This window comes from Dicentrarchus labrax, unplaced genomic scaffold (genome assembly GCF_905237075.1).
Source record: "Dicentrarchus labrax unplaced genomic scaffold, dlabrax2021, whole genome shotgun sequence".
NCBI classification, from domain to species: domain Eukaryota; kingdom Metazoa; phylum Chordata; class Actinopteri; family Moronidae; genus Dicentrarchus; species Dicentrarchus labrax.
Window position 1 is genome coordinate 19,424,000 of NW_026136715.1, and position 14,492 is coordinate 19,438,491.

The 14,492-nt window shown below is 40.1% G+C and overlaps 1 protein-coding gene and 1 long non-coding RNA gene across 6 annotated transcripts in view; one reads left to right on the top strand and one right to left on the bottom strand.

Annotated features, from left to right (window-relative positions):
• Window positions 1–3,401: 3,401 nt before the first annotated feature.
• espn (espin) overlaps window positions 3,402–14,492 on the top strand; it is a 42,546-nt gene continuing 31,455 nt past the window's right edge. For 2 of the 5 annotated variants that reach the window (XM_051426790.1, XM_051426791.1), the window contains exons 1-3: window positions 3,407–4,393; window positions 7,091–7,284; window positions 14,283–14,469. In XM_051426790.1, the coding sequence (XP_051282750.1) occupies window positions 4,094–4,393; window positions 7,091–7,284; window positions 14,283–14,469 (681 nt within the window). In that variant the 5' untranslated portion in view covers window positions 3,407–4,093. Of the gene's footprint in view, window positions 4,394–7,090; window positions 7,285–14,282; window positions 14,470–14,492 lie in introns of all 5 variants that reach the window. The other 3 variants (XM_051426792.1, XM_051426794.1, XM_051426793.1) reach the window with 2 other exon arrangements.
• On the bottom strand, window positions 9,558–14,312 carry LOC127378149 (uncharacterized). The gene is made up of 2 exons (XR_007887871.1): window positions 14,260–14,312; window positions 9,558–11,621 (listed from the first exon to the last, which is right to left on the bottom strand). It is a non-coding gene; the product is annotated as an uncharacterized LOC127378149 (long non-coding RNA).

Below are 14,492 nucleotides of genomic sequence, written 5' to 3' on the forward strand. Positions count from 1 at the left end.
TATTAGTAAAATTATTCGAGCCGCTATATTGGGGTAAAGACACGGTCCTCTCTGTGGTTCAACACAGACTGAAGGCATCCTCCCTGCACGCGCCCTGGTTCACTCAAGCGAAAGCAATTACTGTATGGCACGCGCCAACCAGCTGGGCCGCTGCAGACGAGCGCGAGGAGCTTCTCCAGGTCTATATAACAGGCCCACGCTGCATGTTTATCATGATCACCTTGTTTTAAAGGGAGGTTTAAAACGGTGACGCCTGGTAAATTGATAATTATTATTATTATAATATATTTATTATTAATAATCATAATTTTCTATATTTTTAATAAATATTTTATTTTATTATTTTTTTAAATTGTCAAATCAGAAAAAAACTCGAACTCTAAGTTTCTAGTGGTCATTATTGAGAGTTTCCTTCTCATAAAGATGGTTATGGGTCAGCCATGAGAGTGTTAAATTATTATATGTGTCAGGAAGGGTCGGCTACAGTTTTAAACCTCAAATTTAGGAGAAAACTAATACATTGTTCGTTTTTATCAGCGAATTCAGCGCTTTTCTCCTGGTTGAACTGTTTAAAGGTGCTATTGGGGGTATTCACTGCTGCAAACGGACAGACAGACAAACAGCAGCTAGGTTATAAACAACATGAACTTGAGCAGAACACGTCCTCATTTGAATGTTCCCGCGCAGCAGCAGATGTGGCCACACAATAGATGGACCCACGCCTGAATAATCGAGTCCAATTTGAATAACTGTCGCATGTCTGACGCGTGCAAGAAATATCCCAGCTTTCCCAGGCTTTGTGGGAAAACCGTTGGCAGCCCCTTTTCCAGTTCAATAGGGATTTAGCCTCTCATTGAAGTAGCCTAGTGGGAGCGTCTTTAACGAACCCTGGGAAACCCTGAGTCCAGATCACCTCCACATAATTTAATCCTGTGTTCGACCCTTCATTATAGAGCTGTGAGGCTGCAGCTGCACCAGAGAGGTGCTGTCTGTGTTTTATTCCTGGACCTTATTTACTAAACTGTAAATAGCCTACATAATAAAAAAAAAATACACATGATTTCAAAAAGGACAGTCTATCCGTTAAGCAATCAATAGCTACCCAATTTCATACAAAAACAGGCAATCCAAATATAAAATTGAGCGTATAGTCCATTTTTAAACTGGGTCGATATTTTTCAAACAACAACAACAAACTGTGGGTCTATTTTTTCCTAAATACAAAATATGATTATTCGATTCAGTTTACTATATTGATTATAAACTCAGTTGTGTCACTGTTTTCCAGGGAATCCAGTCTGGCTACACATAATGAAAACAAACACTATTAAAACTATTCCTATATAATCCAGTAAATGATTATATTGTTTAAATAGGCCTTATAATACAGGGTTTTTTTTTATTTGCAAGCGGGCCTATCATTCCTATAATATAATATATGTATGCAACATATTCTAGGCTGCAATAGAATTGATGTTGACCCCCCTGAATCGTGTTCGGGAGTCATTATTGTCCACTTCCTTCAGGGAATTGTAACATTAGTCAGACTGCTCGTGGGAATTCCCCCCCCCCAAATCGGCGCGCGGTGTCTATGACAGTTGGACTGGTGCAACAGATGGGCCGAAGAGGCACGCGTCGAGCACGAGACTCGCCCATAACCCCCCCCCCACCGTCCCTAAACGCCGCGCGAACCCACCCACATCAGGCAGGATCCGCTCGAGCTGAAAACTCAATCAAGCTAATCTGACAGCGAGGAGGCAGAAACCTGGTGGGAGGCTGCAGGTTTGCGTTTCATGTTTGCTCCCAAATCATCACGTGAAAATATGACGGAATATGAAATAGATATTAACCTATAAACAGGACTGGACACGAGTAAACTGCACAGGTCTGGATTTAAATAGCCCTCCTATTCTAAGTGTGTTTACAATTCAAATTAAAGCAATGAAAACAGTGAACCTGGTCCACTGTTTTCATAAAAGGGTTTCGTCACTGCGCTTCTTTTTATTATTGGTCGTTATTGGGATCTGTTTAATGTCCTAACGTGTGTGAGACAGCTACAGTGATTTACAGAAGCCAGTGCTGAATAAAGTATGACCTGATACCTGAACGATCCCGCAGGTGGAGCTACACCTTAATGACTATGAAGCTTTCCTGCCACCGTTTGGTGATTCAACGTATTACAGTTCACAAGGTCAGGTTCATTGAAATATCTGCTACAAGCCTACTGTCTTATACAGCTTGAAGACAAGGGCCAAACAAAAAGATCACAGCAGTTATTTCCAAAGAAGTCATGTATTCAAAAGTATGCTCACAGGAGAGCAACATTTCTAGCATCAATTGTAAAAAGTAATCATTATAAAAACTCATTCAGTGTTATTACATTATTGGATTATTGTTAGGAACACATAAGCAACATTTTCCTGTTGTAGCTGGTCAAGGTGAAGCAAAAAAAAGGTGGATAATATGTTTTATATATAAAAATGTGCACCACTTTACCTTAAAGGCCACAAAATATTAAGCAATCATAAGGTAATGATGAAGTAATGAGGGACTACTACTGTGTATAATTAAATAATATAATAATAATAATGAGGGTCTTCTGAGTGACTATTATGTATCATTACTTTGGGTGCACATTAAAAGTAACTAATGTTTAGATAATTAGTAATGAATGAGTCATTTTGTGTTGTTCACCGGCTGCTTCAGAGTTAATGAGGAATGACTCCTAAAGAAAGTGGTCAGTATAATAGATTCATATATTCATGAACTCATCATTACTTAATAATTCATTAATATAGGCTCTCCCAGTCTGTTCTCTGATCAATATCTACTATATAGGCTAGTCCTTCATTAGAAATGATTAGAGAAGTACTTATTAAAGAATTATCAATTATCAAGTCGTTCCTGATTTGTTCCTCACTCATTTATTTAACTAATTATTAGCTACTCTATAAAATATGAATATGAGTTACTCATTAATTAATGGTTCCCTATAGTTACTGCCTCATTTGTTCCTCAACTACCCTTATTATAAAGTATTACCGAATAAACCTAATTCATTGTGACATACTGGCTCAATATATCGGGTTTATATGTATTATAGCTACAGAAGCAGGAAATGCTGCATTTATAATGAACTACTGACAGTTAAACAAGAGGCCATGGCTGCCTGCTGAACTTCTACAATCCGCCACTAAACAGACAAATGCCTCAACCCAAGCGTAAAAACCTTTCCAGTCTCCAGTTTTACATCAGGCCACCAGATGGACCTCTCCAGTGTGCAGACTGTGGGTGTCCAGTGATGCTGATTTCACTGCCGTATGTAAAATTAATGCCAGAGAGGCTCAATGCAAACAAGACTGGGCGTGGGTTCAAAAAGACCATCGCTGAATTAGTATTCGGCCGTGGGTCTATACTAGACTGACGCCCATCACCACAGTTGTATAACTTTCTCCGTCGGGCTCTTCTTAGAGTTTTAAGCAGCCTGTCGTATACTGCCCCTTTAACTTCTGAGCCGATTTCCAGAAAGCAACAACCTGTAACAGGCTCAGCGATCCTCCCCCTGATGGATTATTTAGCAGGCGCTCAGTCCCATGTCGCCATCTGCTATAGGAAGAAAAACACTGCGGGATATTCTCTCAGGCTCATGATACACGTTAGTAAACAGGGTAAACAAACAAATTAAAACAAAAAGTAGTATACTGGAACACAAAAACAAAAACGCGTGCAACAGGTGTTCAGCATCCTGCGGGCGTCCCAGAGAAAAGAAGCGGACAACTGAGCCACACCGTCGGGCAGAAATATAGAAAGCAGGTTAGTTTACAGCTCATTTCGACAATAATGGACTGAGGTATTTTCTCCTCCAACATGTAAAAATCGCATATTAAAATGTGTATGAACGGAAAGGGATCTTGCTTTTGAACCGTTGGGCTGTGCCGTGGGAAGATGTGGAGCGATCACTGAGCTGTCCCACAATCATTAACTGAGATGATCTGAAGCTTTTGCAAACACAATGTCGACCTCATCCGCACGGTGAACCGATCGGACTCAACCCAGGCAACCAGCGGAAGGAGTCGTCCAGTCTGCGGCGGTCATGGTGGTGGAGGGGGACAGTGCCCTGCTCGCCGCCAGGCAGGGGGACGTGCAGGCTCTGAGAGCGCAGTTAGCGGCAAAGGCGCTCACCAGCGACGTCAGGGATGTGCTGGGGGCTTCACCGGTCCACCACGCAGCCCGGGCCGGGAAACTAACCTGTCTGCGGTTCCTGGTGGAGGAGGCAGGACTGCCGGGCAACTGCGTGGCGAACAACGGGGCAAGCCCGGCGCATGACGCGGCAGCCACGGGCAACCTGGCCTGCTTACAGTGGTTGCTGACCCAGGGAGGATGTCGGCCAGAGGTGAGTGATAGATGAGCTATAGTTGAGCTATAGTTGGACACCTTTAAGTGAGCAGACAGTAGCCTAATTCTCAGTTTCCTCTGACCTGGCTGCTTCTCAGCAGCGCACAGACCTGCCAAACCCCTTACACCCAATCTCCCTTTCTCCTCACCAACTTGGCAGTTGATCTGGGGTATATCTGAACTAATGTCAGTGTAAGAGAACCTAAAAGGACAGCCTACACATATTCAGTGTTTTCCTACAGACTTTGCAGTTGGAAGTGAAAAAGCGTTTGAAACAACATTCAACAGGTACAGCAGATCCTGGAGGCAGGGTGACCCATCTGCTGTTATTCATTGAGGAGATACATTACAGTCTATTTAAATTAGGATTCATTTAAGTAAAACTGAACCCTAAATAGCTGTTTCAAATACATTGTACAAGTTTTTACCTCAGTTACTCCTCAGAGAGACATTTCCAAAAGTTGTCAGTTAAAAGGCTAATAAATGTGGTTTAAACCTAATTATAACACCATTAATTCACTTAATTCACCCAAATGTTCTGAAACTGTGAAACTAGAATCATTTTATCTGGAGCGGTGAGCAGTTATTGGTTTGGTGATGATAAAAGTAAACTTCCTCCAAGAGGTCAACTGTGTGTAAAACATCCCCAATAACAGATTAAGCATCAATACCTTTTGAGAGACATCAGCACATGGAGACCTTACAGCCGTCTGACTGAAAAACATAAACTAAACATCAGATATTTACAACAGCCTGAGAGCTTTTCTGTTGCTGTTTTGTTGACATCTTAAAAAATGCATCCTGTGCTAACACTCTGAACAAATAGAAATACATTTTAATTCACATGCAACTTGCTAGGCATTAGACAATGTGAGAGTACTCCTCAGACTTTCAGTTTAAACACCGCTATGCTGCACTGCCTCATGTTGCCTAGCAATCAAGTATGCAAAACTGTATTTGCAAATGTAATATACTTTATACAGCCGGACAGTAACTGGTGAAGGGCACAAGCAGAGAAATACATAGTGACAGTGTAGTTTGATATGGCAGTAGAGAAGATGTTTAATAAGGACTGTGGTTTTAACCTTCACATGATGGATTAAACCTTATGAGCCCTTATGACACGTTACATCATTCCCATGTCACACCAGGAAAGGAATGCAGCGAGCAAGTCTTAGTGAAAGCTGTAAGACAGTCGAGGTATATAATGTACCACTATGATTATATGTACTTACTCACCAACACTTTTAGCCTTTATATTCTGCTGTGCCGCTAATGCCAGTATTTTTCTATAATATGTTGTTTCGCTTTAGTAACCTGCTGACACTATGCAGGGTATGCTGCAGGGTATCCCAGCATGCTTTGGGTCAGGCATATTATGTCTTCTCTTACTAAAAAATTAATTAGACTAACATAACGCAAACAAAAGTACCAAAAACTTGAGTCAATCAATCACTCCATCTTACCTCCAGTAATGTGTGATTCTAAATTTGAAACGCAGTAATAAGAGCTCCATCTTCTATTTACTGTCTCCATTACTTCAGAAGGCTGCCTGACAGAGCGCAGAAGAGTGACAAAGAACGGCCCACGCTACCAACTAACTGATAAGCTACCTGGCTGACATTTAGTAAAACCTATCAATTACCACTTGCAGTGCAATCTACTTGATGGATGGTCAATGCTAGCTTCCACTTTTCAGTATTGTGTCTTTTGCTTTGTGCTACTGCACTCTGATCCAGGTTTATCTGATGCTAATGATGTTCATTTGTGGCACTCCACTGCCTCAGCCTACAGCTTTGGCTGCTTTGTTGATAAGACTTGAATATTAGTATGCATATATCCAAGGAGCATGCAAATACATTTTTTTCATATTATCTGTATTAGATATTGGTCCATCTCTTGACACAAAGAATGAGTACGTTACAAATAAACACATTAAGGAACGTGAGGCTGTAACCCATGTCTTTTTCAAGTCAGAGTTGGATGAGAGAGTTGTAAAAGCTGAGATCTGTGTGTCTTTTACATAATTTAAACATTTTCTTAATCAATAACAACTTTATGAAATGTATTTGTGGCTTTAATATTTGACTTTTTTGGTGGTTCAGTTTATTATACTGCAGATTTGAGTGCAATCATTAGTCTATGCTGCTTAGAAATGATATACAAAGATAGAATAATGCTGTTTGTTTTCACAAACAAATTATGAATGTATACATGACTTAAACATTGACTAATTTCCTTTCTCAAATACGCCTGCTCCTGTTGAGCAGAATCATTCAAACCTACTGTATACACACTAAACATAGACCTTCATGAAAACATTATATGACACATTCATCTCACATTGCACAGAAAGTTCGATTCAATTCCTTTTCCCTTCATTTCAGCTGTGAACACATTCAAAGATAATAGTAGCCAGTAACAACATCTATTTCCTAACATGAGCTGTGGTGGAGCAGCACCAGTCATGACTTTGCTCTGGTCTCTGGATGTCAACCAGTTCAAGTCTTAAATAGGTTGGACATTTTCTTCTACAAGAACATACAGTTTTACAGTTGATTCAAAATCTCATAGTTTACCTCTTTTTATTACTATTTGGTACCATGAAATAACCCTTTTAATTTAAAAAATGAATGAGAAATGTTATTTCAGAATTCCATATTTGAGCTCTATTGCTCTTTTGTTTGATCAACAGCAAAGGGACAGTTCTGGTGCCACTGTTCTTCACCTTGCATCCCGCTTCAGTCACCATGAGGTCACTGACTGGCTGCTGAAGAGCGGTGAGGTGGACCCCGGGGCCTCCACAGAAACAGGTGCCCTACCTGTTCACTACGCTGCTGCCAAGGGAGACCTGCCCTCACTCCGACTGTTGCTAGGGCACAGCCCAAAGTAAGAGCATTATGGTTCGGTCTTTGCAGCAGCCTGTGAGCTTCCTTTCACTGTGTTCAAAATCTGAGCCAACTGCCTGTGTGATTCAGAAGTTGTTGATATTATCTTGTTGTTGTCGTCTGGTAGTTATTTAATTTGGTAACTTGTATATTAATATTTACCAGCTGTCCTTCATCTGCAAAGACTGCAGATTCTAAAAGAGCATTTAGACTATGACAGCTTGTATTTTTGAAGGCTCTCGTCAGTTTTCTCCTACTGTAACTGAGACAGGGTGCAGCAGTTCCTTGTTCAGATTCAGATTTCAGACTGATGGCACTTTAGTAGTCTGATATTGAAAAAATGACCTAGCCGATTTCAGAGGTCAACAAGTCAACTCTTATTTCTCCTCAGATGCTAATCAAACAAATGAGGAGTGACTGGCAGGAGTTTTGGTCAGTAGATCAGTTTTGGGATCGTACTGTAGGTACTGTTGGTAGTATTTGCAGCACCATCTGGCACTGGTGGCAAACAACTTGAACTTTGCTTCTTTTGATACTAGTGAAGCAATCTAAATACTTTGTGTTCAAATACCATTTAGAAAAAAACTCTAAGTGGTTTAACTTTCCCAAAATACTGCACATTACCATAACCCCCGTGTGCCGCTTATGTAATACATCTTGACACAAGTTTGTAAAGCTGCATGACAGCAATTTCAACAACTGTCAGTAGCAGAATTAAGTATGTTGTAAAGCAGCAACTACCAACCATTTTCATTCTCAATTAATCAATTAATTGTTTGGTCTATAAAACATCAGAAATTATGACAAAAACCCGTCACAACATCCCAAGAGCAGAAGATTACATCCTCAAATTTCTTATAATGTCTGACAAATGGTGCAAAACCCCGAAATATACAATTTACTATGTTGCAAGACCAGGAAAAGCAGCAAACTGTCAATATTATAGTTGCCGATTCATTGTCAATTAACTAATTGTTGCTGCTCTAGTAAGAAGTGTGTGTGTGTGTGTGTGTGTGTGTGTGTGTGTGTGTGTGTGTGTGTGTGATTACACTTTGATGAATATCATCCCTAATCAGTGCCCTGTAGAGATAACACCCTCATGGACCATTACATTGCAATGGACACGGTTGAGGTGTTAGAACAACTGTTGTTGTCCCATCTGGGAAGAAGCACTGAGCACACAGAGCTGTAATTACAGGATACAACACCACAGACTGTATAGGCAGCAAGGTTGATTGCAGGTAATATCTGCAAAAAAAGGAGGCTCGATTAGATCCAGCTCAGTAGGTCTGTCTACAGCAAACACCATAAAATTTGGTTTTGACTGCGATAAGGTGTGTGATCATAATGCAGCAATTGTAAGTGCAGATTTGGCAGCATCAGTATCAACAGTTGTTAACCAGCTTGTGTATGATTCAGAGAGAAGAGGTACACTGAGTGTAGTGTTTTATCATCAGATCATTGTGAATGCCACATACAGCATGGCTGTAGACTCCCTACAGAGAGTGGTAAACCATATTGCCTTTTTGAATTTAAATTAGTTGTTTCTATTTCTGTGATATTAAAGTGAATTTAGTATACAAACAGATCCCTCTGGCTAACTTTAAGTAGCCCAGACTATTGGCCTTATTTGTTTTTTTCAGTTTAGTATCATTTATAGCAACACCTGTCCGGTTATAAAATAATACAAAAGGAAAATATGGAGATAACCTATGAGCTGATTGATGTTCTTCGGCTGGTGTCTACTCGCTAACTGCTGCCATAAAGAAATAGAAATGTAATAAACTTAGTCTTTAAGCTAAACAGCCTTGTCTGTCAAATTGCTTTGACTGTGATAACCTTAGCAGAATGAGCAGCTTGTCTGGGCACTAACCTTGTGCTCTGCACCTCCAATATTGTCCGGTTGCACCCCAGACAGGTGCAGAGCTGCTGAAAATTTAATGAGCCTCAGGGACATGGTAGCTCCCTGATAGCAGGGCCCCATTCACTCTTCTCCACCACCACTCCCACTGTTGCTGTTTACCCCCATCTCCATGGCGACACACAGTAGCACCAACCAGCGATAAGATAATGAAGAAAACAAATCCGTTTGAATGGATGGGCTGCTTTCTAGTCACTAGCCTCAGGCATTGTTTGGAATGGTACATTGCAGGAGAGAGATAACATTCTTGTTTCAGGGTTTATTACAAGCTGCAAATTTGTACTGGTGAGTTTTAAGAGGTAATTGGACAGCACAGAATTTGTTCTACTTGAAAAATCACAAGGACAACATGACCCCCTCGGTTACATCACCACTTTAGTAACTTGCAGCCTATTGATGGTACAATGTAATGAGAGTGTTGCTGCACAGAGGTAATAGTACACACACTGACAGGTAGATAACGGTGAACAAGTTACACCAACTACATTTGAACTACTTTTATTGCCGTTTCTGTTTGCAGCATTAATGAACACACATTAATGAAAACATATCTATGAATATTATGTTGTAGATCATCCCAAATGTTAAACACTGGATCTTTAAGTTTTATTTCACCCTATTAACCCCAACACAGCCTCGAGAAAAAGACCTCTTACTTCCACCCAGGCTTCGACCGATATAGACTGGTAGGCTGGTTTGAGGGTTAAAGATATAAATTGTCACATTTCCACATTAAAATGTATAAAAAACGACCTATGTTATATATTTTAGGCAATGGAAACAGAGCCTCTGGTAAACATGGGATAGGTCAGAGAGTGAGGAGTCACATGAGATAGATTTTCAGCAATGATGGTTGTTTGACAATGTAGACAACAACTCCCATGATCCTTCTCTACTTAACATCCTCAAACTAGTCTTTAGTTATTGTTTTAATGTGAAAGACCCCCTAGTGGCAGAAAATTACATACTCTATGTTTAAAGCTCAGTACCTTTTACTCTATATTTGATATGTATTTTCTTTATCCAGTCTTTTTCATACAGAAGATTCAAGGAGCTAGAAGGAATTTTATTGAGCAGTATTTAGAGCAACTAAAACCACTAAAACTCACAAGTAGAACTATCATATAGTAAAACTACATATAATATAACATGAAATACATGCGCACAATGTGATGAAAGGCCAGTGCAGGTTTGCGCATGCATTTTCTTTATTGTATTGTTATTGTATTTGGATAAAGGTTTTACAAATGTAACACACAGCAGATTAGTTTTCTTTTGAATGATGAACACAGGTCAGAGGTCATCTGTGCAGTGAAGACAAGTACTCAGGTTTGACCATAAAGCGTGAGCAGCATTCACTTGTCTCCAATGTTGTACTTATCAAGCAATCAGTCTTTTGTGTTACAGTTGGCACAGCACAGATGTGGCTCCCTTTCCCCGATATCTTGGTGTATGTTAAGATTTATAAGCTACATCTGAATTGGTAGCTCGTTCTCCTGTCCATCCCAGGGAACCAAAACCAACAGGCTCGTGTGCTGTGTCCCTGCTGATAGCCGCAGTAAACAAAAGAGTGAATGAATGAGAAAGGGTGAGAGAGAAAGAGGCCAAAGACAGGTTATGTAATCAATTAGTGCAGATTAAGATCTTTGGCCAAACTATAATTCCAACATGCAGTTTAGAAGGGTGGACCTCTGCATTAGGATAATGTCAGCCATGTTAACACACAGGGCGGACTTGCAGGAAAATCACCAGTCTAAGATGATGATGAAGATGATAAACACTAGGAGTATAGTCTCAGCATGAGCACCCTCTCTGCTTCTTCTCTGACGGCCATTTGTGTTGCTTCTAGAGAGGTTCAGTTATGATCTTTTAAGCTTTGAGATGTTAAGTTGAGTAATTAAGTGAGGTGCCGTTAAGTTTAGACATGGAGAGCAAGGGGTAAATAGGTGAGTAGAGTTTTTCACCCAACGAATGGCTGAGCTGCACTTATTTTCGTCAGCACTAATCTTCTTAATAACTTCTTGGTACAAGTTGGATAAAACTCCCTTTCTGATCTCTTTTACGACAAGAGGTTTAAACTGAGAAAATGCAAGGTGTAAGGTGCCATGTTAAGATGCTGTTGAGCAAAGTACCCACAGTGTTAAAACCGTACACTTTGTATTGTTATCAAGAACAAGGGAAGAACATGCTACTCTACACGTTTCAAAACTCACTACATAAAAAGGCAATAAGCTTGGATATAGAGGTTAACATAAGTCTATCTAGTAGTTTTGAGTGGGAAATATACTCTGAAATGTCTTTCTTATGTATGACCACATCAAATGTCCATGTGTGTCCTTACAGGTTTGTTCCCTGTGTTTTAATGCTGTTGTCCTCTTGTAGTTGTAGGGGTCTGCTGTCAACAGCTACCATAACCTCTAAAAGAAGATATAGAGCCAAGTAATGGAACATGTCAAATCTTTCAAAATTTCATACACAAGAAACTTAGGTCACATAACTGAATAAAGCACATAAATCCTCCCACAGCACTCTTCATTATTTAGAGAGGGAAAAGCCATTGAGAAGTTAATGAGCCTTTATCAGGCAAGAAGTCCATTAGTGTGACATCAATTACTTCGCTAGTAATGAAGACCTTGGCCTTTGTTACCGCATATATTTGGGAGGGAACGGATGGTGTACACACAATTACTGAGGTAAATTACTCATCAGAGCTGAACTGGAAATATATCAAATGTCTCTCTTTTTCTCTTTGGAGTGACAAAGTGACTGACAAGGTAGCGCCCCTTGTGCCACTTGCTAGCTCTGTCGTCACACAAGGCTAACCTCTTTCTTAGCTCTTTGAAATCTACACCTGTTCTCCAAAAGCACTTCTTTAGTGTAGTGTTCAAGCCTCTTCACTTTGGAGAGTTGTGACAAAGGCAGTGTGTGCTTTGTTACAATCATATCCTTACCTTACCTTGCCTCGAATACTCTGAACTCTTGTCACTCTCGGGACATTTGTGGTTAGGATTAATGACAAATGTAAGCTTCTCTTCTACACAGACCCCGGTGAGCAGGTGAACATCAGCCCACTTTGGTTACACTCGTGAATTATTAACCTGTCTGCCCACTTCATGATGACAGAACCACAGATTACATCCCCCTTTTATTATGAAATATTTAAGATGTGTTTGTTTGTTTTTTGGAACCTTTCCCTCGATCGCCCGGACAAATATTTTTCTTGAAAGTCAAGCCTTTCTCAAACATTGGCATATTTCTGGCTGAATGTATGGTATGCCTACAATTTCCAGAGATGCTATTTTAAGAATGTGCATACCTTATCTGGCTCCAGATAGGACATGACTGATCATAAGCAGATAAATCCTTAAGTGTTGGTTTAATGCAGGGTCTTTAGTCACCACAGTTTTGGCCTTGAGCCACATCCTTTTGAGGGAAAGTTTGGCAGGGTCATGTTTGTGTCTACAAGATCCACCTGTCCACTTTAGCCATGCCTTTCATTTCCCTCACCTTTTCCGCTCTTCTCCACCTACTCTGTCTGTCTTGGCCACTGACAATCCTTCATTAAGCACAAAGCATGTCGGGCAAAGCCAGGGGAGTGATAATCCTCTTAGGAGACTCGCTGCTCATTTGTCAGTGTCCAAATAAAGCACAACCTTATGGGATTTAGTTGGGAAGCACTTGTTCATTCCCTGACATTCCGCTGTGACTGAAAAGATCTGGGACGTGGAGGGATACAGGTATTGGATGAGCTTTTGAATGGGAGGGGCTATGGGCCTTCGGAAAAAAGGGGGAGCAGGATTTGGCTCAGCGTCACTACTAGCCGTATGTTGACATTGACTAAGGGATGTTTTCCTGTCACAGTTACCTGTTGCCTTCAGACTACATTTACACATTCAACCTTAAAACATTTGTTTCTGTCAGACAGATGAAAACAGTATAAACAAAGATCTGATTACAGTTTCTGAGTAGCACACAATTTGTGTATTGCCTAATTATGAATGGGTATTTTAAATTATTTGTAGTATTGAACTATCCTCACCAAAATTCCGCTTTACAGTGTCATGTGTTTCCGATTTTTATTACATGATCTAATTACACTGCATCTAAACACGAGGCAAGGAATCATGTAGCAATCATAAGACAGCAAGTAAAACCTGCTGGATTTCACAAGCAACCTCATACAGAAGTTTCACACAATGCCAGTCAGTTCAGCCTTGTGTAGACTGAATAACTTGCACATTCACACAGACTATCTTCATCTGACACATCTGAGTTTAGCTGCTGACCATAATTAAGCATCTCTGCTTTCACTGACAGTGTAAAAGTTCCACTCAGCCATCCCGGTAATGATGGCAGCACTTGAGACTACCAAACAAGAATCAGCCACTGGATTCCTATATATCTGTTGATCTAATGTATCTTTCTTTGGCTTCTTGACTAAAAAAGATTTTTCCAGTCTGGATCAATGCAGAAAAACTTTAAGAACTCAATCGTGTTGGTGAAACACAATCCTTTAGAATTTAAATCTTGTGTTTACGAATTAAATGGGCCATTTTTACAGGAAGCACAAACTGTAGTCATGAACGAAGTGACTTATGTTATTGAATGTGACCTTTTCTAGGCACGACAACAGAGAGGTTTTGTTTTGTTTTTTTGACAGTGTGTGCGTAATGGTTTTGCATTAAATTCAAATGTTGCATTGTCATTTGAAACCGAAGCTCTCTTTCATATATTAGGCTAGAGAAAGATTTCTGAAAATAATCAATGCTTTCATTGTACTTTAAGGATACTGTATGTGTAAATAATATGTATAATGTATAATAATATAATATAATAATATTAATCAAAAGAATCATTATTAAATATATAGTTGAGGCAACGGGTGAAATGACTGAAGTCAGTCAAGTCAGTCATTTGTACAATGATACTTACACTTACAATTTTATTGATGCAGTCTTGAACGTTAATATTAGGTGAACAATTAACTCTTCTTTCTACCCAACCATTTAGGCTTCAGTGATGAAAGAAACAAGCTCCAATATAGAAATAATTTACCTTATTGTTTAATTTCCCTACAGCGTTGTCAACTCCCAAACTAAGAATGGTGCCACGCCGCTCTACCTGGCCTGCCAGGAGGGTCATCTGGAGGTCGTCCAATACCTGGTCAAGGATTGTGGGGCAGATCCGAGCATCAGAGCCAATGACGGGATGACACCTCTGCATGCAGCTGCCCAGATGGGCCACAACACAGTGATCGTCTGGCTAGTATGTTGGAATGTCAGGACTCT